Source organism: Antrostomus carolinensis, unplaced genomic scaffold (genome assembly GCF_000700745.2).
Source record: "Antrostomus carolinensis isolate BGI_N321 unplaced genomic scaffold, ASM70074v2 scaffold16806, whole genome shotgun sequence".
Taxonomy (NCBI): Eukaryota; Metazoa; Chordata; class Aves; order Caprimulgiformes; family Caprimulgidae; genus Antrostomus; species Antrostomus carolinensis.
Genome location: NW_010321318.1, coordinates 2,774 through 30,452, shown reverse-complemented (window position 1 = coordinate 30,452; position 27,679 = coordinate 2,774). Strand labels below are relative to the sequence as shown.

General features: G+C 42.0%; 1 protein-coding gene across 1 annotated transcript; it reads left to right on the top strand.

Annotated features, from left to right (window-relative positions):
• Positions 1-155: 155 nt before the first annotated feature.
• Positions 156-27,679, top strand: LOC104526444 (patched domain-containing protein 4-like; the record flags this gene model as incomplete). Its single annotated transcript, XM_010169893.2, has 2 exons — positions 156-755; positions 27,199-27,679. Coding segments are annotated over exons 1-2 (1,081 nt in total), but the record flags the coding sequence as incomplete, so codon positions are not given.

The following is a 27,679-nucleotide window of genomic DNA, read 5'->3' as shown; positions in this document are numbered from 1 at the left end:
ACACACACACACACACACACAGGCACACACACCCCATTGATCAATATTTGGCTGTCTTGCTGCAACTTGCTGCAGTCTTTTAAAGGAGTAGTAGAGAGCGAGGGAGAGAGAGAAAGGGAAACTGTCAGGAAGGGGTAAGGAGCTACACATGTCACATGTGCTTTCTAAGACGGCCAGGAGCATCTGCAGGCTGGATCTGGTGGAGGATGCTGCGGCAGGTGATACACAGAGGGCTCCAGTCGTTTTTCTACAAGCTGGGTTTATTCGTGAGCAGGCATCCGGTGTTTTTCCTCACTGTGCCCGCAGTCCTGACCATCATCTTCGGCTTCAGCTTGCTCAACCGCTTCCAGCCTGACACTGACCTGGAGAGCCTGGTAGCCCCCAGCCACAGCCTGGCCAAGATCGAGAGGAGCTTAGCCAGCAGCCTTTTCTCCCTCGATCAATCCAAAAACCAGCTGTATTCGGACTTGCACACCCCGGGGAGGTATGGCAGGGTGATTCTCCTCTCCAAACCCGGAGGCAATATTTTGCATCAGGCTGATGTGATCCTGCAGATCCACCGAGCCGTGCTGGAAATGAAGGTGAACTACAAAGGCTATAATTATACTTTTTCCCATCTGTGTGTGTTGAGAAATCAGGATAAGAAATGCGTGCTGGATGATATTATTTCAGTGCTAGAGGATCTGAGGCAGGCTGCCCTCTCCAATAAGACAACAGCCAGGGTGCAAGTGAGCTATCCCAACACTAAATTAAAGGTATGCTCTTACTGCATGCTTTTGCCAATTAAAGAGGCAGCACTTCATTTCTTGTCCTAAACAGCAAAAAGAAATATAATCATATCTATCTCTCTATATCTAAATGTGTGTGTGATCTGGGCTTTCCTCGGGGGAAAAATCCTGAAACCGGTGCCTTGCCATTGTTCTGTACAAGGAGGGAGGGTGGGGGGACTGTACGGTAAGGAGCCAGGAGGAGCAGGGAGTGGAGAAAAGCCTCGGGACCAGGAGACCTTACAATGCCTTGAAGGGTTAATCCATGGGGCAAAAGGGACAGGAGATCGGTGGGGGGTTGAGAGCTGGGATTTAACTATCCCCTTTTCCAGCCTCACTGATGTGGTGGGATAATTTATCTTTAATATGGCCAGAAAAGGCTTTCCTGAAATGCACAGTGAGCGCCTGTATCTCCCTGCCTCTGCGAGTGCCGTGGGAACAGCAGGAGGTTTGGGCCAGAAGCAGTTTCAGGTGTCCTGCCTTCTTTTTCTTTACCTGCATGCAAAGAAGGGGAAGGGACGTGGAATTTTTTTCTCTGTGTGTGAAAATAATTAACTGCTGCTGATGGATATGCTGGAGTTTTGGGATGGATCCCATCAGCTAAAGGCTTCCAGCAAAGGCTATGCAAGGTAAAAGGTGAAAGAAGTTTCAGTCCTTCCCATTAGAAGTATAAACAATTTGGTACAAATGATCTCAGGAATATTTCCCTGGCACAGAAGCACGCATCTGCTTTCCCTCTCATTTGAGCCAATCCAGTTCTCCAGGACTCACCTGCTATGAGCAAATAAGGTGTAAAGTTTGCAGGTGGCTGTTGAAAGAAGTTTCAGCAAATTACCATATATCTGCACGCTCTCCTAGGCATTGCACCAGAGGCAGGATTTATTTAATAGAGTGTAAAAAACTCCCTAGCACACTAGCTACGCAAAGCTCAGGTCATAAGGAAGAGGATATGGTCCTTCTTGTAAATCAGAGAGGACCTTTTGTGTTACCTGTCCCTCTTTTTTTCAAAGACATCCTTAGGGATGAGGGAAATAGTGCTTTTGCAGGTACTGGCCAGATCCTGAAGTTATAATTTATTTCTTACTGTTCATTTACTAGGAAGAAAAGTAAAGCCAGTTCCTGCCCCAAAAACGGAAATAGAGACATAGATTAATTTTATTGGCCTTTTTACTTCAGTAAAAGGGCCAGGTAGGACAGTTGGGATGTGGTCCCGTTGCTCTAGATGCTACAGTAATTGCTTTATGCAGAGTTCTGGCTGTTTGAGTTGAGTGTGTGGAAATGAAAAGGTGTCTTTGCTGCTGCTGGAAAGTCCTGAGTGCAAGGAGTGCTCAGAAACACAAATTATTCTGGATTAAATATCTCTGAACAACTTTTAGTTTGCTGTGAAGACAATCCTGCTATTGCAGAATTTAAATTTCTTGCTTTCCAATTTGCTTATTTTTAAAATCAAGATTAAATTAGTTTAGTGGAGAACACTGATAATCTGGACTAACATAATGATAAACCAGCTTTATACAGAAATAGTCACTCTACTCTCAACCCAGATTAATTTTCCTGTGTAGAGAAACCTTAACTGAGCTTGTCAAAACCAGAATGGGGGTCACTTGAAATTTGTTTGGTTTTTTTTTACTAGGAGAGTGCCTACAGCTCCTCCTTTTTTAATGATAAAAGCAAAGGAATTAATAACCTGTTCTGGATTAGAGATTTGTTGGAATAAGTGATCGATAGATAATTCACACAGAGAAGGATTTTCCCAAAGCATAGATGTCTGACTCTGTGCACTGCCAAATACCAACCTGACACCTCCAGTCCCCCAAGTAGTTGCTGTGTAGTTGCTGTGCCAGAGGAAGGAATAAATGCCATTAAGTACTTAAGTTGGACAGAACAGGCAGCTTTCTACCCACTTCACAGTGAAGGGAGGAAAAGCCGCCAAAATCTGACCGCGCTTTAGAGAAAAGCTATTAATTGCAACCCATTTCTGCTGATAGGAAGAGTCCCTGGTGTTCCTGAGAAAGAGAAACACACTTTGCCACAGTTTTTCTTTTTCTGGTATGGTAAGGACTCTGTGGTGGGACTGCGGTCAGCCCTGAACCTGGTTGGCCTTCAGCTATGGCATGTCCTCAGACACTCACCTCCTCTGGTCTCTTTGGCACCAGCTTCTGGGAATAAATTACTACTTTATATAGATTAATTCAGTAAATGAGATCTGCAATCTCTGTTGTCCTATCTACCAAGCTACAGGGTTAGGATGTTGTGGGCAAACATCTCTTGCTCTCCTTCAAGCCATGGCCAAAATATTGATCTAATCCAGGCTCCCAGGCTATTTACTGACCTCCCTCTATCTGCATCTCTGTAGAAGATGCAAAGACTGTAGAAACCCAGACCAGTGCTACTTGTTTTATGGTGTCTAGATCTGTTTAACCAGAAATACCTCACATGTTGCACTCATTAGGGTAGATCAGTCTCTGGATATTCAGCAAAGGAAACAACCCCTGTGACTTGTGGCTATGAGGTTTTTACTTCTTTTTACTTGAGTCGTGACATAAAGGAGCAGTTGTGGCTAGACCTCATGGGAATGCAAACAAGATGGTCAGAGCTGCCTGCCCTTATTCAGTGTGGACCAGTGCTCATCACACTCACCAGCCCATGTCCTTGGGAGCTTTCTCAGCTAAACTTTCCTGCACCACAAGAACCCACCAGGATCTTCTAAATTGCCTTATTTTCTCAAAGGACACATTTCTTGCTTAATACTGGTAGATTTTGCTCTGTCTGATTCTTTTAACAATGTCCTCAGATTTAATCAAATTCTTCTAAAAACAATACTGTGGGTTTACCCACTAGATGTGTTTCTGGCTGACATGGGTCAAGTGTCAACCTATACTGATTTGTAAACCACAATAGCAATGCTAAGCTGTTCCAACCGCTCTCCTGCTCCATCTGCTGCAAAAACATCTTGTAGTTTTTTCTTTCCCTCAAGTCTTGTGAGCAGCTCCCACTTTGTCCCTCTTCTGATCTCCTGTTGGAGCCCAAATTGGTTTGATTCTCTCAGGTGAGACCGACTGGAAGCTCTTTGTGGGTGAGCTCTTTCCAGGTCTTTCACGGGAACTTTGTGGGAGCCATATGAGGAGGTTTCAGCAAACTGTTCTGGTTTTGAAACAGTTGTTACTGGGCTGCAAAATTTAATGAAACTGCTTGGCTTTTCCTAAGAAAATCCCATTTTTTTCATTTTCCCGATAAAAATGTGAAGGGTAATGATTGTTTAATCATTACTTGCTGTAGTGTTGGAAGAGATTAGAACCTTGAATACATCTATCTTCACTGTAAGTCAGGAAGTCTTGGTCTCTCCACTCGCCGGAGAAGGAGCAGAGAGATGGCACTTACATCCAGAGTGCAGACTGCAGTGTGGTTTCAAATCTGTGAGATGGGTTTAAAATCCACTCTGGCAATACAAGGGTCTTTGTAGTTTACTCATCTGAAAGGTCAGGTGAACCAGGCTGTACAAAAACCCCTGCTCCCATTGCTTTGGGGACACTCTCTAGCCCTTTCTCAGTTATTGCTACTCTACGCTGCAGTCTGCAGCCCAGCCAGAAGAGTGACTTGCCCAAGGTCATGCAGATAGACCGTGGCAGACCAGGAAAACAAAGCTGGATGTATGAAATCTTGATGAAGACTTTTGAGATACATCCTGGAGCAAGATTGCTCATGCCTTCCCCAGCCCAGGACACATAGATTGGGCAAGTCTACGCTGAGCACTGACCCTCAAACATCAAACTGTTAAATTACAAGTTTTAACAAATCCCAGCATCATTTTTGTCAATCAAGACTTCCAGGACAGTGTCTGGGCATGGCTTGAGAATTAACATTGGAAAGGGTCCGTTCCTGGTATATCTACTCCATTCTGGGGATAACAGTGGGTATCTCCTTGGATATTTGTGTCCCTGTCCCCATGGCCAGAGTATGTTCTGAGGCAAATTTTATTTTTTGGTATAGACAGAATTATTGTTTACATGAGGTTTACTTCTTGTGTACTATCAGATATGAGGAAGACGATTGGTTTATGACCCTGATTTGTCAATAACCCCAGCAAATTTGCTGTCCTTATCAGGAAAAAAAGAAAAAAAAATCACTATATAGAGTAAGAATGATTTCTGAACACAGTCCTTACCTGCAGAAAAAAAAAAAAAAAGAAAAAAAAAAAAAGACATGAAAGCATTTTTTCAGGTATTTCACCTTTACTCTTTCTTTTCACGTTTATTTTCAAGTTTGCCTGAGAAAACTTAATCACTTAGAACTTATCTCTTTGAGATCAAAATGAATATGACAACTGATGTTAAAAGCAGCCTTTGTAAGCAGATTGGTTTTTGTAATACTGCTTTCAATTAATTAAGTATCAGTCATTTATGAACACTAGGCTAAACAGCAGCCAATAAAACAGACATCTCTATTACCACATTTGTGATAAGCACATCAGCTGGATATTGAATCCTTTATTGCTTAAGAAGAAAAGTTACTTGGATTCACTTAGCATCTTGAAACCTGTAATTGCAGACTTGCTACTGGCTAGATTCTCAATTTTTCTCATGCTGATAGCTGTACTTTCAAATAAGCCTTGCTCTGTTCCATCCGTGGAGTCTTTCCTACTGCTTTAAGATTAACTCCTCCTTACATGACCCTGAGGCACTGACCACCTTCATGGGACAGAGAGAATATAAAACCAGAGCCTGCCTACATCAGAGTAGGCATCTACATATCAATAATATTCCCAAACTGTTTATTCCTGTTGGTTCAAGTATAAGATTACCCTGACTCCAAGAAGCAGATGCTTTCTTGGAGGCAATGTGGTTTTGTACCCATGTGTGATACCACCTGTCCCAATCCAAAACCCATGACTCAGGATCCAGTGAAGTGCTCTGTGGCTGGCAGAAGCTGTTAAGTCAAAACAAAATAAACAAGAGCAGGAAGATCAGAAGGAAGAACTATCTGCTGGAGGCTGCAGATAGTTTTCATCTCAGCTTCTCATACCAAGACAGGATTGGGCAGACTGAGCTTGGAGTAGCTGCTCAGTAGCATGAAAGCAAGCTGAGAGTTTTTGAAGGCAAGTAGCCTCTTCTGGCTCACAGGTTGGGAAAAGCTATTTGGGAAAAACAAACAAGCAAGCAAACAAGACTCTTGTTCTTCCAGCTGTGTTTCCATACTGATCGGCAGGACTAGGAAGGTCTCCTCACCCACCTCATTGGAGGGGCTGGCGGAGCTAATGTCTGCAGTGGGTTAGCTGTGCCCTTACTGGGAGATGTCCTGGCAGCTACCAGCTCTTGAGAACATGATCAGGCAGCCTACCTGCTCCACATACACAAGAAATGAAACATTTCCTCGCATTTTTAGGAAAATTCTCCACTTCTTTCTCTGCTTTTTACATTAGGAACAGTCTCTTTCTTAGCTCTGACAGACCAAGTGTTAAGACAACCCTCTTACCTAAAAGGAAGGCCAGACTATGAGCCCTGACTGCACTAGGGACATGAAACCAGGTTAACCTGTACCAGGACAAGCTGTGCCAACATAAATAAGTAATAGAAAGACAGCAGAAAACTATCAAATCAAGGACGGGGTTTAGGGTGCTCTTTTTGCATTGCCATTCTTCAGTTATGAACTTTATCAGTGTCTGAAGTAAATTCTGCCTTCATCCCACGAGGGCTGCAGACAGCAGGTTTGTTGGGTGTGGGGCTCATTCCTTCCTATCAACCAGCCGAGAGCAGTGGCCATGTCAAAGACTGCAAAGAAAGTATTCTCCATTGACCTCTCAGATGACCTTGGTCAGTTGCTTCATGCCTTTCCCTCCCAGCTATTCCACTCTTCAGTTTTGTCACCACTTGCTGGGCAACATGGCCTTTTATGCAGTGCCAGGCCTTCTGGATACCTTGCCGTGATGTAAATAATAATAAAAAAGCAATTGGAAGGTTTTTTAGGTAGAGAGAAAAGGAAGATGCAATTGCAAGCCTGTTCAGTGATGAACGACTGCTCATCACTGTGGATCTGGGATGGATATCAACCACTTGCCAAAGGTAGAAAATCCAGTAGCACTTTGCCATCTTCCTACAATAGTTACTCCTATGTGGACAGAAAAAACAGAAATATTTCCTTTATGAAATATTCAGTTAACTCTTGGCAGCATTTCTAAGATGATATAACATCTTCTAATCTCAGCCATATCTATTCCCTTCCCAAATGTCTTTCGAGCCCCTTACTGTACTGCCTATGTGAGGTGTTGGAGGGCTCTGAACTTCTCCCTTTGAACTTGCAACAGATGAGTGTTCTTGCTGTCTGTAACAAGAATTAAAACAAATTCAGATACCGGCGTGGTAACAAGGTGAGAGAATACAATTGATGAGCCTCAGTAAAGAAGAGGTGTCATCTTCCCAGCCACAGAAAGATGCTTTAATGGAGAGGAGATCCTTAAACCAACGTTAATTGATTAAATATAAGTTCTGTAGTAGAGGTGGGAGGAACTTTGTAAGGAGAAAAATACATTAATAAATATATCCAAGAAAGTTCTTAAATTATTTAATGTCCTTTGTGTATATGTGGGTATGCATATTACATACATATCTTTCTTGGTTGGTAAACAATGATGTAGGTAAGGTTGTTGTAGACATTTTGAAAATAATATTCTAAGAAAAAAATCTGTATTAAACCTTTTCAGCCATTAAGAGATAAAAAAGCCCTATGCAGAGCGCTTCACAGTTATTATTACAGAAGTCATGGTGAAAAAAACGGCTGACTGTTTTTCCAAGAGAAGTGAATTGAGTTATTAAAATAATGATCCTGCATTTCTCCAGAAAGCATTTAATTTATGCAGACCCCACACTCCTAAGTGCAAACAGTAAGACATGCTGTGCAAGGCTGGGACTTGAGCTGAAAAGCAGCTTTAAATACAAATGAAACAAAGTCTTCGACAACGTAGGAAAGCTGGTGCTGCATGTGATGGAAAAGAGAGAGGAAGACAATGAGAAGCAGAAAGGGCAAGCTATAAAGTCTTTTACACCTCTGTTGCTCACTGTATTAGTCCTGTTCTCTGTTTTCCTACCCACCAAGACGCAAGATGCTTTTGTGGAGAATAGATTGTAAAGGTTCTTGATAGCAGGGCTGTGAAGGATCCTACAAAGGGAGAGCGCAGTGACAGAGCTCCTGAGCATTGCAGAGATGATCACATGCAGTGGCACATGCCATTGCCCTAGCCCTGGATTCACTGGGTTGAATTAGCTTCACTTTTACACTGGTTAGGCCATTTGGTAGCAGGAGCTTTGGGTGAAGTTCTTGCAGATCTTTGAAGACACTAGTTAGCGTGATCTGGTGGCAACAAGAGCATTTCCAGCTAAAAAGAATTACTGTGGAACCAGCTCAAGGGCAAACTGGGAATAATTTGTTAGTGGGCAGCTCTGGTATAGTAGTGAAATTTTCCTGCAGCTTTTTTTTCTCTTTAACCCTTCTCACACATTGGTGGGTAATTCCTGCACAATGCCAGTTCTGCAAGCCCAGCAGTGGCTCTGCAAGATGTTGCACAGCCCTCCCACAGCTGTGAGTTGGCCAGATCATCTTTACTCCATCATTCTGTATTCTGGCACCAAATGTGCCCTCTCCCAGTCCACTCTTCCTAGCAAACTGGTGCCCCAGGCAGGGAGCTGCTGGGGGGTTTGCAGGTTGTGAGACCAGCATGTCAGTACCTGGCTGATATTGAAGAAAGGTTTTGGTCTGATAATGATCTACAACTAAGATGGAGAAAGTCAGTCAGCACCACAGGTGTGTAATGCGATGGCAAATGTATCAGTATCTCCTAGAATAATTCTTCTTTAAAAATACCAATTGTACAAGCCCTAAAGCCTTCTTGTCTGCTCTGAAGGTGTATATATAGCAACCTTCCAGTACCTGAAGGGGCCTACAGGAAGGCTGGGGACTTTTTTCAAGGGCACATAGTGATAGAACAAGGGGTAATAGTTTTAAACTGAAAGAGTGGAGGTTTAGATTAGATATTAGGAAGAAATTCTTTCCTGTGAGAGTAGTCAGACACTGGCACAGGTTGCCCAGAGGAGATGTGGATGCCCCCTCCCTGGAAGTGTTCAAGGCCAGGGTGGATGAGGCTTTGAGCAATCTGGTCTAGTGGGAGGTGTCCCTGCTGATGGCAGGGGGGTTGGAACTGGATGATCTTTAAGGTTCCTTCCAACCCAAACCGTTCTGTGAATCTATAAATCTGTACAAGAAGGCAAAGGGCAGTCTTGTGTACCTGTCCCATGCCTTTGAAGGCAATTCCACATTGCAGAGACTTAAAGTGCAATGCAGCCTACCTACCGAGGGTATGCAATTTGGGATTAAAGATCAAGCTTCTAATAGGTCAGTCTGCCACAATTAATTTTCTTGTGGAGTCAGTAGGAGACCTGGGAGGTGCCATTGAATACCTCCACAGGGAAGCCCAAACACCTAATGTGTATCCTCTCAAAATATATAAGGAACATAAACATCACCTATAGGACTGGTTCAGTGGGCACCTAAGACTTGTGCCCAAGTTGGGTACCTAAGCAAGACAGAAAAATTTCCCTCGTGTAAGGCAGGGTCTTGATTTTCTTACAGCTAGCATAACTGTTTCTACCAGTGTTACACAAGTGTTGTCAGTCTGATGGGGAGGTGTTATGCTTATCACGTACATGGTGTATTTTTTGCACGTGTCAACAACTTCATAAAGGGTGCTACGATTCAGAAGTGGCCATGGAGTGTTTTGCTGCTTCTGGGCTAATTCACTCCTTTACCTGTGCTAAATCATGCATGACCTGTCCTGCATGTAGGCCAGGCCCATAAAATCTCAGCTGAATCTTTTTCTATCAGAAGTTGCAGTAGTCTAAATTCATAGTTTCATTTTGATGTGTCCCCAACAAAATGCTCCTATTTTTTTGTATTGAAATGGTTCTTTCAAAGTATTCTTTAAAAATTGTTCCCAAAATATTTTGCTCTCACATTATACTATAGAAAAAAAGTTACTTTAAAAGGAAATGTTTTCCCATGTTCAAATTTTGGGGAAGAAGAGGTCACTGATTTGAAAATCACAGAGAAAGCCAAGTCTCCATGGACATGAATGTATCCCCCGGTGGGGTGCTTTGACTCTTTTAATGCCATTTTTCACTGGAGACCAAGGCACTGAATTGATAGGCCAAGTGATCTTCACTTCCAGTTTCCAGAGCAGTTTTAGTTTGCAAAACAATTTGCAGTTTGTTAAGAAGAAGGATTCTGTTAGCAGTACTTCATGATGCAACGCAGTCTCTTGTTTGATGAGGTCTGTGACTTAAATATAAATCACTTTTTTCCTAATAATTTTCCAGGATGGTTTCTTAGAGTAGATTTTGATTCACTAACTAAATACATTAACAAATTCAGTACTAAGCAGATGCAACATGGAAATATTCACGTGCATTTTTCTTCTTAAAATCCACACCTCCATTTGCTCATGTTCTTGACTCCTGTCCTACTGAGTGATGTTTTATTCATGGATAGGTATAAAACATCCTCCAATAGAGATTGTGTCACATAGACATTTGGATCCAGATGACAAACCCACTTCTCTTCAGGATGGGCTGGAAGGTGTAGTAATAAATGCTCTACCAGTGGTGTTTCTTTGTTAACTAACATTGATTTTCCTGTCCATAAATGATCTTCTATCTGTACATAAAAAACTGGTCACCCAGTTGCTGCACAACAGATTTATCATTATAAATTGCATAGAAACTTAGGACACTGGCAAAGAAATATGGACGTTTCTGAATATTTACACGTCTCCAATTCTTTCTTTCCCCAGGCTTCAAGATTTGCACAAGTATTAGGCTTTAGGTATATACCCAAAAATAAATTTCTCAAGCTTAAGAGCTCCCCTGTTCTCATAGAGTATTTCATGATGTTTCATTTTTGAGAATAATTCAATTTTAAAGAAAAGTGTTGACTGTTTGTTTGGGTTTTTTCTCCTAAAAGAATAAAGCTTGTATCCTTACAACTTCTACCATCTTCTTGCCTCTAATACAAGATTTTGGAGGTGGGAGAAAGAGGAGGACATCCTTGAAGGGAAAAAATGTGTTATAGCAATGCCAAATACTGTAATTGCATAGGTTCAGTGGTCTTTTCATCAGAATATTCACCTCAAAAGGAAAGTTAAAGCAGGTCATTTGTCACTACTTAACAGATCTGAACAATGCTCCTTTAGGAATTATTCTGATACTTTTTTGTGGAAAATCCAATTACTTTTTGAAGTAACAAAAATGACAAGGAAAAATAAAGGCAGAATAGAACATTTTTTCACTTCCTTTAGAGTAGCTAAATAAAAGGTAACCAGGATAGAGAATAGCCCAGAATGAAACTCAAAGAAACTCAAGTGCATCTTGAAATTATAGGACCAGTTTGAACTGGGTCTTTCCTATAGCCTCTTCAATGAGGATAAAGTGAACAGAAAGGACAACATTTCAGATGCTACTTTGTGAAGGAACAATTTGGGGTGTTGGGTGGTGATTTTGATGCAGGACCATGTATCCAAGAATTCATATTCTGCTGCAACTCAGGTCTTCCTCTCCCTTACATTGATTTTCTCATCATAAAGGAGTGTTGTGATGCAGCTAGAGAAATTCAAAGAGCTGTTGGAGTTTTATGAGCAATCTCATGCCTCTTCCATGTAACATCAAGAGGTCGAAGATGTAAAAGGTTTATAAGGTCAGTCTAGCCCATTTCCCTGCTTGTGCAGGATTATGAGGAAATCCTAATAGAAAAATTAATTCAGATTGGCTTGGATGGAAAATCAGCCATGTGGATTGGAAACTGGCTGAAAGACAGTAAACGAAGAATCATGATAAATGATAATGTAACAAGTTTATGGAAGGTATCTTGCAGGGTATCTGGAGAATTTGTGTTAGGTCTGGTCTCATCTAACATCTCTATTAATTATCAGGAAGTGAAATTGAATTGCACAGGAATGAATTTCATAGATAATATTAAACAAGGAGGAGATGTCAGCAACAGCTGACTTAGAGAATTTACACAGACAGACCCAGAGCAGTTAGAAACCTGAACAGAAAACAAAAAAAAAATATTTTTGAACAGTTTTGTTTGCATTCTGGTCCCTAAAGGGCAATCTAGGGTCCTCCCTGAAACAGATTCCTTTGAGCTGAGTTTTGCAAATGGTAAATTGGAGATGCAATGCTTAAATGATAGGACCAAGGTCAAAGACAAAGTTGATGTTAAAGTTGGGATTTTGTAACCCCCATGGAAGGGACACTTAGTTTTACTTCTGACTCTGACACTGCTCTGCGAGTATGGACATTTCACTACTTTGTGTTGTCCTTCATCCTTCACCTTCTGCGATAGTATCACTAAAATCCAGGACACCTTCTTGCAGATCAAGTTTTACAGGACAAAGACAGCTCCATATGCTGCTTTTGAATGGTGCTTTGGAGGCTGTAGATGATGTGCTAAATAATCAGTGAAGCCTTGATATATTGTTGCTTTGCCTTTGTCCTTTTGTTATCTTTCTAGAATGAGATCAGCTGTCTTCTGGAGTTTTGTGCTGACTGTGTGGATTTTGGATTGGCCAACCTTGAAGTAGTTTTGCCGTGTTGTACATCATCTGATTGTTCCCCTACACTTCAAATTTGAATAACCTCATATCCCTAATGTCACAAATTGGCTCCATTTTGTTCCTGTTGAATTTTGTCATTCATTAATTAGGTTCTGGTTGTGCCAGGGAAAAATTCTCCTAGCAGACAGTCTCAAAACTCAGTTAAGCAGGATAGTTAAAAAATATTCAGCTAGATCTTTTCTGGTTTTTATCCCACTTGAGTGTGATTGCAGAACAAGTCTCTAGGAACAGGTTGGTGATGTTTGTGAAATGGATTGTAGAGTCAAACCTTTTCTTCTTCTCTTCTTGACAAATGTCCATGACATCAGGCCATTTGTTGTAGCGGATAGTACCTGGTCTGGTCTGCAGAATTAGGCTGTGATTCTGCCCTGACACTGAGGTTCCATGATGTAGCAGTTTGTGGATGCTCATGCGCGATGGGAAAACCCATCCCAAATATGGGCTGTATTTCTTCTAATTTGAGCCCTTTTGACATCTAGTTTAAACTGTGCCCCATGTGCAATCAGAGAGAAGGGTGAACCCTCAGAAGCAATGCATTTCACTTTTTCTAAACAATTACATTAGATGAGGATGAATTCACCCTTCAGAGCCGTCATGGACCAGAGAAAGAATCTTCAGATTATGCATTTACCTTTCAGCTGGTTAAAATTAGGTGAGATGAACGCCACCAAGTTTTCATTTCAAAACACCAAAAAACCCCCCAAAAACAAACAAACAAAAAACCCATGAAATTTTCATAACCATGGGAATATGCTAAGTGTTAAGATCTATATAGTAAGAACTTATGTCAGGTGAAATGTTTCTGAATGACCTGGGGTATAATATGCATTTACACTGACATGAGAAAAAATTTCCCAGAATAATTTCATGGGGAAAATCAAGGCTTCTTCTCAAGCCCATTGCAGTTTTGTCTCACACCAAATCTCTGACAGGGTTTTGAAAAACTCTTTTTGGAAATTATTATTAGACAGTTGCAAAAGAACTAAAATACATTAATCTGAATAGGGAATTAGCTTCCACTGAAGAAACTGGAATTAAATGCCATCCTCCTGCAAAATAGATTGCCAGATATTGGCAGTATATTGCAGCAGGGACACTGAGATTTTGCAGAGTACTCGGAAGACAAATGCTGAGGTTCTATCATTTGGAAGTGCTTTAACATCTGATTACTCTTTGGCTTAATTTATCAGAATTTTTCCGTAAACATTTATTTGTTTGAAATCCAAAGGTGGTTAGATACCACAAGGTCTCACCATCTGCAACACTTTTGTTTTAAAATTAACAGTACAATCTTTCCTGTTCCGCCAGAACCAAAACCTTTCCAAATAGGTTATACTAGTATAAATTGAAAAATCACTTTGCACTCCAGGTGACTTTGAAAAGCCTTTTTTTAAAAGAAAGAAAGAAAAAAAAAAACAAAAACAAAACCCACCAAAACTTGTATTATATTAAAGTAACTGTAAAATGTCAATTTGGGGAGGGAAAATTTTGATGTCTTGCAGGGAAAAGTCTCGGATAAGTTGAAAAGGTGATGGTGGTTGTTGTTATTATTATTATTTACAATGAATATATTACATTTCTTCAGAAGTGCTTATACACTAACTAAATATTCATCTCACTTGCTATCTTGAACTCATTTTTAACAATACCACTACATTGACATATAAATCTAGGAATACATATACCAACTTTAAGCATTTAATGAAGATGCTTAAACTAGGGTTTGGAAGGCTTTTGAAGGACTAAAAACTCTAAGAATGAGATTCAGTCCATTTAAGATCAAAATTCCCTTCCAAGGGTGCCACATTTTTCTCTTCTCCTTGAACAGGCAGCCTGGTAGTCGTGGCATTTCCAACCTGGTAGGTTTGGTTAGGCAGCCTGACTCAGGGCTTCAGAGTCTAAACTCTGACTCTTCATGTTTTGAGTCTTGTTCTGGCTGAAGAGACGCATCTAAATCAGAAATTCTGCTTGAAGTTAATAGCTACTGTGTACTCACATGAAAGGACAAATACTCAGCAATGAAATACCTTGAGGATGAAGCTATTCAGGTGTTGCATAGCTGGCACCACCGTCGGACTACAGGCTTTTAACATAGGAATTAAAGATACCGTGAGCTAGCTGGCAGCAAGGAGGGAAATAAATCTTTTTTTCTTTTCCTTTTTTTCCTTCCCATTAAGTTTGCATAAACCTGGATTAGTTCTCTAGTCCAGTTCATCACATGCCGCATGAACTGCTGCTCCCAAGCTTGTCAGGGAGGAAGTGTGGGCTCAGGAAGGAGAGGGAAGGGACCCCTCCTTTGGAAGCAGCAAATGTAGCCACTAAGGAAACTCCAGCATCAGATGAGAAGATATTTGGAGCATGGGCAGCTTCTCCAGTTGTGCCTTTGCACAACACCTTGCACAGTGAGGTCCTGGGCTACGTCAGAACCCCACTTGTGACCAGTCATTATGGTCTGAACTGAGACCTCAGCACCTTCTGTACCTCGTGTGAGTCTTTCCAGGCCTCAGCAGTGTAAAGACTGAATCTAGATGAATTGCTGCCAGAATGTGGAGCTTGATCAATGTAAGTCAGCAACTCCTGCAATCTCTAGATGAAGGTTTTGGGCTGATGTAAAATTTTCAGGTTGTTGCACGCTGTTGTTTAACACTTCTTTATCATTGCAAATGTGTTCTGTGCCCTCTGAGACAGCACAAGACACCCTCTCCTACAGAGTATGGTTGAAAAAATAAAGAAAATCTGGCCCTCATAATATCAGCAAACTTCCAGTGGGAGAGCTCTCCAGTGAAGGGAGACCATGAGAAACCCCAAGTGGAGATGATGCCATGAGTTTTATTCTTTTGACTGGAATAAGAATTAAAGAAAACTTGTTAGAGAATCACACATGACAACACTTTCATCTCTATGGGCTGCTAAGAACATAAACTTCTATCATGAAGGGCATGCATTACAAGGTGATCTTGAGATAGATTTTACAAATATAAAAACTACCTGCTGATGTTCATATGTGGGGGTGAAAAATCTCTTTGAACATACTGAATTCAAAAGTACATTGGGTGGGAGTCAGTGATCCCATATGCAGATCCAGAATCCCAGCTTTATTTATATTTTAATGTATAAATACAGACCTACTTAAATGCCTCATCCTCACTCCCTCTTTCTAGACTCTGGTCCAACATTATGGAAAAAAAAAAAAACAAAAACCTAAAACATCTGAAACTAGACATTTTTTTGGCTCTCTCCAGCTAACAAATGGCCAAACTCATTAAAAACCAGTGTGTGCTGGAGGGAAGAGGGGGATGCTTCAGGGTATAGAAATTGCTTCACAATGCCAAATTTCAGATTAAAAAACAGAAGAGGGAAAATTGATTAATTATCTCATAAAAAGGAGGAATTTTCAGCTGGAAGTGTTAAGTGTCCTTAACTGTTTTGTGCAGTGCCTTGTTATATCTTATTGAACACTGTGAGAGTGGAAGCTCCTGACAGGACTTGGGTAAGAGCACAGCAGCACCTTGCATTTGAAGGCTGGGCTTAGTTAAGCCTGCAAACTGCTTAGCTGGAAGTCAACCTCAAAACCATGCTAGATCCAAGATCTTGCCACATCATGCTTGGCTCTGATTCTCAGTTATTTCTTTTCTTCTTGCCTCTGATAAAACATTATCGTAGTGTTTCAGTACTTTGGCTGCTGGTCCCCAGAGAAACCAGGAAGAGCAGAGACAAGAGAAAATTAAAGAGATGCTTGCCAATACGAAACGTAATTTAAAAAGAAAAAAGTTCCCTGTTCTGTGTCATTATTGAAACTTCAGATTGTAAGTGCTTAAATGATTCTTGTGGATCTGCTTTACTCCCCACTTTTTATTCTCTGCTGTTTATTTTTTTTAACATTTCCTTTAGATGGAGTAATAAAACCAGGCAAATCCAATTCCTTTTGTTTCCTGGCAGGTTTTCTTCCTATTTCTTGTGTGTATTGGATGTCAAGCAGTGTAAGGAAAACAATTAGAAGTAGTACACAGCGGGATGCACACAAAGCAAGAGGGCCTTCAAACCTGCCAGTGAAAACATATGACCCCTTTTTAGAATCTCCTTTTATGGACAATTTTTGGATCACATCCTCGTCCCCCTAACCCCTTCAGCTAGGGAATAAGAAGTGTGTGGCGAAGTTTTGCAAACAGTTTTGTGCCTTTTTGCTGTTATTGGTATGGAAACATGACAAGAAAGGAGTTTTTCTTGATTTTTAGTGTTTTCTGCTCTTCGTTTGGTTTATTGGTTTTGGTTTTATTTTTGTTTTCCCTCACTTTAGAAGTTACATTCTTGTTTAGCCTATAACTCCCTGGACTTCAAGAAAGATTTAAGATTACATCTTCACAGGAGACAGAAAGTATTCTGGTGGAATATCATCTTATTTACTCCCATTTGGAGAAAACAATGACCCTCTTCACATTACAAAACTCTTGGATTTCACTGGGGCATAAGACAGCTTTAATTCATTAATCTTGCTTATTTTTTATTGCCAATTTCGTTCATAATCCTGCATTTGGAAGAAGGATTTCTTTGTTAAAAAATGAACAGTTGCATTCTTTCTCCCCTTTCCCAGCAGTTTATTTCTCTGTTTTGTTTGTTTAAAGAGATGGAAAAGACACAGTAACTATGAGACTCCCAAAGGCATCTTCCAGCCATGTTATGGAAGACACTGTCTTGGTGTGTTTAGAAATACTATAGAAATATTGTGCTGGATGGACCACTCGCCTGCACTGAAAAAGCTTTTCTTGCCTTCTTACTCTCTTTGTAATTTTCTTCCTTTCCTTTTTAAATTTTTAACTTTCAGTTTGAGCTATGAGTGGAATCATGGAGTATTCTTTAATAGACAATATTCATGCTATAGATTCCTAGAGTTTGCCAAATATGAGAGATGGTAAAAGCATTCTTCATACACATGCCTACATACCTGAGAGTGAGTGTTTAGCTGTATATAACCAAATCTTGATGTTTTGCTCCTGTCCCTTGAGGCATTACTGTGTCCTTAATGATTCATTCCTACGTTTCACTTTGGCACAAACAAAATCCTTTGGGATGAACACTAACTTTGTTAGGGAGACAAACTCAGCTCTTTTTTAATTGGGCCTGGGTATTCTTAATGGCTTAACAACTGGTAGAAGCCTAGATGTTGTCCCAGTTTGCATTGGTGGAAGACCACAACTGTACCATGCAATGCAGGAGCTTGAATTTCCCTTCCTAAAGCCATAGAATCATAGAATGGGTTGGAAGGGACCTTAAAGATCATCTAGTTCCACCAACCCTGCCATCAGCAGGGACACCTTCCACTAGATCAAATTGCTCAAAGCCTCATCCAGCCTGGCCTTAAACACTTCCAGGGAGGAGGCACCCACAACTTCTCTGGGCAACCTGTTCCAGTGTCTCACCACCCTCACAGGAGAGAATTTCTTCCTAATATCTAACCTAAACCTACCCTCTTCCATTTTAAAGCCATTACCTCTTGTTCTATCACTCCCTGCCTCTGTAAAAAGTCCCTCCTTAGCTTTCTTGTAGCCCCTTCAGGTACTGGAAGGCCGCTAGAAATTCTCCCCAGAGCCTTCTCTTTTCCAGGCTGAACAGCCCCAACTCTTTCAGCCTGTCCTCATAGGAGAGGTGCTCCAGCCCCCACATGGTGCTCATGGCCTCCTCTGGACTCGTTCTAAGGTCCACGTCTTTCTTGTGTTGGGGGCTCCAGAACTGGACGCAGTACTCCAGGTGGGGCCTTACGAGAGCGGAGTAGAGGGGGAGAATCACCTCCCCCGATCTGCTGGCCACATGTGGCACCTCCTTGCAAAAGTCTGTCATAAAGCAGGATTTGAATATATGAAATATATGAATGCTGTCCTTCTTGGTGATGTAAAGAAGCATGGAGGCGTTGGGGTAGAAAAACAGTTTTTGGGGAAATTCCCACACCTCAGTGCAAAGCTCCCAGTAAGCTGAATCCACCTGCTGCTGGAGCTGGTCTGCAAACAGTGCAGGTGGGGGAATGCAGCCAAATATCTCCAGTAATGAGGTTGTGGTCTTGTGCATGGTGAGAGGGAGCCACTGACCCATAAACCAAGTCCCTCCTTATTTCTAGACCAGAGACAGAGCTGGAGGTATTCATGCCACTCTCTTCCTCTTCCCCTACCACTCACCCTTTGCATGTTGACCTGTTACAGGCCTTTGTGGAGACCTCCAGAGCTGGGGTGGGGTTTGAACCCTCCTGTACTGTACAGGTCCCTACACACAGGTCTAGGGCAGCACAGTACGGCCATGCAGAGCTTGAAAATCAGATGCTCATGAGCAGATAGATGCCAGCAGGAAGAAATAACACATGTACTACCCAGCCTGAAGTATGAATTTTGAGGTGGAAAAGCTTGAAATTTCCTATATTTCTGTTGGGATGGGGGATCACTTTAAGGTAGCTAAACCCAGCCCTGAGTTATTGCTGCTCTGCTTAATGCTACTGTGTGGTCTGAGTCCCTGTGGGGAGGTGGGAAGGAGGGAGGCTGGAGGCTGGAGGAGGATAGGAAGGCAGCAAGAGCTGAAGAAGGGACTGCAGTGCAGGGTTGTGCTCCTCTGCTGCCACTGGCACAGAGGGACAGGGCACAGGAGACACAGCTCTGCTGTTTGCAGGGGGATGTTAAAGCACATTTGCTCCCACCTGCCTTCTCCTACCCTCTTTCTGGGTGGTCAGGGTGCAATGAGAACTGCTGCTTCGTCACCCCTTACCTTGTGTTTTCTCCTTCCTGCCTCCCTCTTTTCCACACCTCCAGTCTCTTTAGAGCACCCCACTCCATAGCCCCACTTTTATTTTACAGTCAAAACAAACTCCACTTCTTTTGCATCACTGACCACTTCCTTGCTACAGAAATTCTCTTACAAAACACACTTCCCACTTCCTCAATTTGTCCACATCCACCCCTCGGACAGGAATGCATTCATGGACGGGCAGGGGAAAATGTGCTGGTTTGCAGTGGTCGGGTTTTTTTTACCATCCTTTATCCCAGGGGATTTAGGGGCTAGATTAAGCCTGTCTTTTTGCTCTGTGATACCAGGGAAGCTCCACTGGGAGGGATGGGAGCTGAAAAGCAGAGGGATCAGCCCATGGTGAATGATTCAAGGGCTTTCAATCCTGGACAGGGCAGAGCACAAGCTCAAAGGACAACATAAAGTTGGGAGGGAGCTGTGGCTCTGTGCCTGCTGGAAACAAGAGGACAGTGGTATTTTAAGAAATCACCTGGTAGATTTACACACCCAGGCTTGCCTACGACTTGAGAGTTCCTCATAACACAAATCTCCTTTGGAAGATGAACTGATGTCATCGACAACAAGTTTTGCTGAGCCACCCAGTGTAGGGATTCTCCTGCCATCTCAAGAATTCCCAGGTCACTGGGCACCCAAAGCCACCTGCACCCTTCACCCTTAGATCCATTTCACAGGGCTGGGGTGCAGCCACCAGTTCACCTGCCACTGCCTGAGTTGTCAGTGCCAAAGCTATTTCACTGCTATGCCTGTGACCCTTCTCGTGGTGGAGGGGAGGAGAAGAAAAAGGCAGATAGGCCAACTGTGCCCCAAAATTATCTCCCAGTGCTTTCAGCCCTCTTTGTCCTGTCTGTAACCCCCCCATCTTCCAGCAAAACCCTTCCCCACGAATCACAGCCAACATGGTGTTACTCAGCAGCTTCAAGGACACCACTGTGTTCTTGGGTGCATGGGTGCAGTTTAGGACAGGTGGGAACAAAGAAAGCTGTGCTAGGAGTGAAATGGGCAGTAAATCCACCCCTCTTTTCCCAGAAGAACTGGGATGGGGTCTGAGACAGATGGAATGGGAATCTGACCTTCAGACTAAAGGAGTCAGTTGAGCGATGAAGAGCTTGACAATAGGACAAAGAAAACAGGAGGCTTGAAAAGGATGTAAAGGTGAAATACAGCCTAGGAGGGAAGTTTTAGTGTCTAGTGAACTGTTCTAGAAGGGAGAGGACTTATCTTGTGTTTTCATTCCTGAGGGATGTGCAGGGGAAGCAAAGGGAGAAGGCCAGCCTTTTCTGCTTTCCCTCTGGCCTTCTCCTCTCTTGACAGCTGAAAACCTGATGGAGTGATACTGAAGGACAAAACTGGAGAGGACCACTCAGAAATTCAGCATGTCCAGTGCTAGAAGCTCCTCCACACAGAAGTCTCCAGTAGCAATCACACTCTGCTGTTGCACCCTCCATAATTTGATCTATTTGGAAGGGATCGATCTCTGCTAGGAACACTTCTATTAGTCTATTATTAATCCTAGAGTACATAAGTCTCTTGAAGCACTTTTCTTCCATTCTTGTCTCTTTTCAAATTATCTGATCAAAAACTAGAATTTCAAAGCAGTAAAGGAAAGGACCTGAGCCCAGACTCATCAGAAAGAGGTGCCAAATGGTTCTAGTTGCCTTTTGGATGTTCTGGGTGCACATTTCTTTCACTTAAAAATCACTCTGGTGATCCTTGATTTCCCTGGGAGGGGGCTCAAAGTCTGTATGTTTGTTAACGTGCAGGACATGTTTGTGATGGGGCCAGTATGAGCCAGGGGTGGAGACATGTCAGCTAGTTTTGTGTTTGCATCTGCCACTGAGGTTGAGTTAACCCCTCTTAACTTTTTTGCCTGATAAAAGCTAGGATCAAGTTTTGAGTAATCTTGTGCCTCTGCTGTAAATGAAGAGAGACAGGGAACTACAGAGGGCAAGTCTGGCTTTTACCTGTATCTTGGGATGGGGCAGATCACCTAATCACAGAATCACAGAATTGCCTTGATTGGAAAAAACCTTTAAGATCATGGAGTTCAATCATTAACCTCACACTGACAAGTCCCCGACTAACCCATGTCCCTCAGCACTATGTCTATACCACTCTTCAATCCCTTCAGGAACAGGGACTCCACCACTGCCCTGGGCAACCCCTTCCAATGCCTGAGAACCCTTTCAGTAAAGAAATTCTTCCTCACATCCAAACTTAACTGCCCTTGGTGCAACTGCCATTTTTTCTTGTCCTGCCACTTGTTCCTTGGTTGAACAGACTGATCCCCACCTCTCAACACCCTCCTTTCAGGTAGTTGTAGAGAGTGAGAAGGTCTCCCCTGAGCCTCCTTTTTTCCAGACTAAACAACCTCAGCTCTCTCACTTGCTCCTCATAACACCTGTGCTCCAGACCCTTGGCCAGCTTCGTTGCCCTTCTCTGGACACACTCCAGCACCTCCATGCCCCCACTTTTTCCAGTGACTATAAAATAAATTTGCTTGAGTAGCTGGTGAGCTGAACCTCATCATTACTAGATAGTTGGAAATAACTGAATTGTTCTTTATTGCAGTAGAGAACTAGAAGATTATTTCTGGGATAGATTCTAATGACACCTTTCTTACATTTTATTATTGCTGAATGAACAGACTACATGGCCATTGCTATGTCCCTGTTCCCAGTCAGCTGAGTTTTACCTCGAATGCGTTGCCTTCAGGGCTCACTTGCCCTAGACTCTCTGTTGCTGAGCTGTACAGAATAGCTGCACAGGGACAAGCACAGCAAGTAATCTGGTGGGTGTGCAAGAGCACCTACACAGCTCTGAGGGCAGAAAAACTGCTGCACTGACATAAATCAATGTTACGTGTGACCGTTTGATAGCATCGCTTCAGGAATTGTTGGTAATTCATGGCTGTGTAATAGGGATACACCAGTATAAGGACTCCATGGATAACTATACTAAGGACAGGGCAGAGAAATCAGTTCAACTGGGGACAAAAAACTCCCTCCGAAGTTTTACAGTGAGATAGAGGGAGGCAGGAACAACCAAATATGTTAAACCTTAACTCATATCTCAAAGAAAGGGTTGGGGTTTTTTTCTATTTTGCCTTGAAAACTCTAGGTGAACTAAAACAACCTCTGTGAATTTTAGTGTAATACTTTCTATGACCTACGTTTGGTAGAGTAGGAGTGTCCTTATCATGGGGAGAAACAACTGCATTGATCTCATTAAGATGTTTATCACACAATATATTTCGACAGACATTCCTGGTTGCCCTCTGTTGAAGATTTTTAAGCTTTTAAGACAAAACAGAGTTGAACCAGGATGGCCTGCTTTATCCTAACATTTCTAGAATGTAACTTGAGAATTAACCATCACTCCAGTTGAAGCAGTTAAAGAAAAATAAAAATAGAGATAAAATTGCTGGCAAAGGTTCTGTGAATGTACTTGAATTAGAGTGATATGGCAGTGATATGGTACAAGGGCTCCTCTCCTCCTTGCCAGGGATCTGAAATGACTTTTAAACCCCTCTCCAGCCATAGCTTCCACTGAGCAGGCTGCTGGGGAAGCAGGAGCCATGTCATCTCAAAAATACCTTAAACCCTCTGTTTTTCCCATGAGAAGGAAGTCAGTGGAGGCTGATGCCATCCAAAGAGGGGAGGAGAAGATGATCTGCCCAGGGCTGGTGTGGCAGTGGGCAGTGACCTCACAGAACCCTGGGGATGGGAGTCAGGTCTGCAGCAGCTGCACTAAAACTATTAAGGAAAAAAAAACGATCCTAGGTAATTTAGTAGTGAGGGAGTATTGCTGATGTCCCTCTGGGCTGCATGTGGAGAGGATCTATGCCTACATTAGCAGCAGCAAAAGATATTTAGCTCAGTAGGAGCAGCTGGTTTTGTTTAACCTGAGAGGTCCTGCAGTCAGCTCTGGAGCAAGCCAAACATGCCCATGCCATTTACACAACTTTTTAGGATATTAAGGGTCTAGGCATCTTTTACAGACAAGTTTCTAACCTGAAACATGGTAGGGGTATATTCTGCATCCATCCATTCACCACTAGTGACTTTTACTGCTGAACGAACAAGGAGTTTGGATGTTCAACCACATGCAAGGCCAGGTCTGCATAAACACAGGTAACAAAATCCATCATCCTGGAGGGAAAGGTGGATGATGCTGCTGATGTCTGTCATCTTTCACTCCTCTGAGAGTCCTTAGTTCTCATCCTCTTCCCTTTCAGAGTCTAAATCTACCAAATGGCTTTGGGACATCTAGAAAAAACTAAGAGAGTGCACAAAAAGAAAAAAAAAGAAAAAAAAGGTAGCCATCAAAGTGAATATTTTATTTGGCCCCTATTTAAGATCAAATATCACATGCCCCAGCAAGTGATCTATAGATCACTCTATATTTCATGCCATTTTAAAAGATGTTCAGATCTGGAGAGAATTAGCTGCCATCAGAATGGATGACGGTCCTTTTTGTCCTCTGCAAGAACAGACACTGTGAAGATTTCACAAGATATTTAAAAAAAAAAAAAAAAAGAAATAGAAAGACACAAATGCACAGATACAGCCTGGAAATCTGAAATTCAGGATCCAGCAATGCTAGTGACCTAACAAAAGATAGCTATTATCTTGTGTTGTAGATCTTCTAGATACATGGGTGCAAAATGGTGTACAGCCAATAAGTATTATTACTCTATTTTTTGAGTTTGGTTTTCTGCGTGTAAGATCAGAGAGTAGCAACAGATGTAGGCAAAATGTGTAAGGGATTTGTAGTCTGAAACATGAAACTATTATTGTTATGAAATTAAAAATAGCATATTGTAGGCATATGCCAGGAAGGACATAACAATTAACAGCAGAAAGTGTTTGTTGGGTTTTTTTTATTGAAGAACTAGGCAAAATGAGGGATCTTGTTCAAAACCTGCCTGACCTTCAGGCCTTATTTATACAAGTCACCTCTTTTTGTTTCCCAAACCTCAGGCTTAGCCCAGGAGCTTAGCCATTCATGTCTCCTTCTTTCACTAAAGTGGTCCTGGAAGACAACAGATAACTTGGGATGGTGATTGAGTCCCCTGAAGTGCCCTTGAGACAACAGGAGGTAGTTAGGGCCCTGGCTTGGAGGCCTCTAGGAAATGCTGAAAGTCATGTTGGCAGCTGAGTCTTCATTTTCCCACACTTCAGTCTCCATCAGTCAAATGGGATGAAAGGCAATATTTTTTTCCATCTTTCTTCTGTCTGCCTTGTTGAGGAATTTTAACCATTGATGCGACAGCCCTTCCTAGCACAACAGGGCTTTTATCTCACTTGCAGCATTTGGCAAAGCCAGCATGTGAACTGTAGTAGAAAAGGGTCCCATTTTGTCAAATGCTGTGGTGGAAAGTTCACGTTTGCATGTTATGAAAGCAGAAAAAGCAAAACCCTTGTGTAAATAGGAAACTATCTGCCTTTGGAGGGAAGGAGATGGACAAAATGACCTCAGAGCAATTCAGCATCTGTGATTTCCTTGATTCTATCTGAAAGCTCACTCTCTATTTTGCTGACATATGAGCTGGGTACCCTATTGTACATCAGTGTAACAAATAGCTGTTATCTTCTGTTTCATGGGTGATACTGCAGAACATGATTTATTTTTGCCAGCTCTGTTGCCTCTTTTGAAATGTTGCCGTCGTTCGGTGCACCTTTCGCAGAGGAAGGCAGATGGTCATCGCAAAGTTTCCCATAACCTTGCCGTGAGTGCTGCATAGTGAATCAATGAAATCTGAATTACAGTCCATTGTATGAGTTTGGAGCTGTGCTGTTAAAGTATCCTGCAGTAGCTGAAAACGTTTGAATGTTAACATGGCATATATACTGAGGAAATTTTACATTTCTCCCTAAAATTTCAAACCAGTGCCAAAGGGGATTTTTAACTGTGAAGCTGTATCTGAAGTGAGCAGGACCTGCATTGCTCAGACCTTAATTACCAGTTTGGAAATGTACCTTTTGTGAGTGTGTGAGTGATAGGTATGACCCCTCCCTAGAAAAAAAATCAAAATAATGAATCAAAACAGGATTCTAACATGAAAAGCCAGAGATTAGGATTTTTTGGAGTCCAAGCAGCAGCAGCTGCCCCTCTGTGTTAGCTGTCTCTGCTTCTATGACATTTGCAATGAGGCTTCAGGTGATTTGAGAAGCTGGCATTAGACTGCAAATCACCTTTCATGTCAGCTCGTGCCAGGATACCTCGCCAGAAGCCATTATTTCAATGGGAAATAACAACTGGGAATAGGGAAAAAATGAACTTCTGAAAAGCACTTTGTCACATTCCCTGGGCTGTGGCAGGCAAATGCTGAAAACAGTGTGAGTTCCTGCCATGAAAGTGGGCATAGGCAGAAATTTCTCAGTGGGAGGATTACCTCCTTTACATACCAGAGACAAGGAAAGGTGAGTATATAAAACATTTTCAGCACTGTTTCTCAATTTCTGGCATTTATTTGCTCTGTGAGCAGGTATCCCAGAAGACTTCTATGTTTCACAAAGCCTGGTATTTGCTTCATTGATTTTTCCTTAGGATGGGAATCATAACAGCGAGCAGGTCTGACAATTTCAGATGCTGACCTGGGTGCAGCACAGGTGTTTCTAGAAATGGTTAATGTTGTCTGTAATAGATGTTAAAAGTATCTCCCCTGAATGTTTCTGGCCTTTTGCAGATGACTGCTTCCATGTGTGTGTGTAGGGCAGAGCATCTCCCAAATTCAGGCTGTCAGTCAGCTCATTCCCAAAGCACATCTAGGCAAAGAGTATTATCTCATGTGAACACACTGACACAAAATGTTTTATATATTAAGTGGCTTGATAAGTTTATGTTTTTTATTAAATACAAGAGGAAAGAATATTGAAAATTTATAATCTCAATTACACAGAAAAAACCACAATGTTGGGTTTTGGTGTGCAACAGACATTTAATCCCTGGGTTTAGAGTTTTTGATCAAAGAGATTACTTATGCTAAGATATTTTTATCCAATCTACTGAATTTTCCTCCTCAGTTTGCAATGGGGTTTGATCTAAATCCATGCAAACTTTCCCTGTCTTGACAGGGGCACCTCACAGTTATTCTAGAGAACTAGAATAATCAGTGGCTAAAAAGCAAGGATATTTCTAACAAAACCTTTGTTACAAAAAAAGAGAAAAAAATCTAAATGGGACCAGATAACTCTACAAAAAAGGAGTCTGGTCCTGTAAATAGATGGGAGCTGATCCTGAGTGCACCTGATGTGTCCTTTACTGATTTTCATGGTGTCCTAGCATCTACTGAAATAACTGAAACCAGAGTAAGGTTTATATTCTTGAAATATAAAAAACTCAAAATCCTGGCTAAATCAAAGTGTAAGGTAGATTCTTATCTATGTGACACTGATATAAATCCATGAAACTTCAAATAAACTATTCAAAAATTCTGATTTTACTTATATTGTTCTAGAGCCAGAGTAGCAGTTAAACTGGATCCATCTACATTTATATCTGTGTACTGAGGAATCATGTCTCATTTTCTGTACATGTCCAACTTTTAAAAAGCATTTCCAAAGTGACAGAAAATCACAAATCTTCCAGAAATTTATCTTCATCTCAAACATTTCATACGTCAGTAACTGGAGATTTGTTGTCTGTCACAGTTAAAAAGTGGGAAAGTGATCCTCTCCCATGAGGTGAGGAACTTGCATGCTACATTTCGGTTCCCAAACTTATGGGACCACAATGAGTATCTGGGCAGTCCCTGAACTGCAGCACAGAATTGCAAATGAGCCTATAATGAGTAAGGAACAGAGTTGTGGCAGGGAATAGGGATATGTCCCAAAGCCCACTGAGGTGAATGGCACAACTGCTGTTTACTGCAGTGGCCTTTGAGTCAAGCTCTTGGCATGTCTGTGCAAGGAAGGTTGAGTCAAACAATATCACTGAATCACGTCTTACGCAGGATAACCACATGCTCATCTTTTTTACTTTCCCTCTCAGGATGGAAGGAGCAGTTTTATTGGCCACCAGCTCGGAGGGGTCATGGAAGTACCAAACAGCAAGGACCAGAGAGTCAAATCAGCCAGAGCCATCCAAATCACTTACTACCTCCAAACGTATGGCTCTGTCACCCAGGACCTCATTGGGGAGAAGTGGGAGAGTGAATTCTGTAAACTGATGCACAAGATGCAGCTGGATCACCAAGATCTGCAGCTCTACTCACTGGTGTCCTTTAGCCTCTGGAAGGACTTCCACCAGACCAGTCTCTTGGCCAGGGGCAAGATTTTGGTGAGCCTGATGCTGATTCTCCTGACTGCTACCCTCTCGAGCTCCATGAAGGACTGCCTGCGTAGCAAACCTTTCCTGGGACTCTTGGGAGTACTCACTATCTGTATTTCCAGTGTCACTGCAGCAGGGATATTTTTCATTACTGATGGAAAATATAATTCTACTCTGTTGGGAATCCCTTTCTTCGCTATGG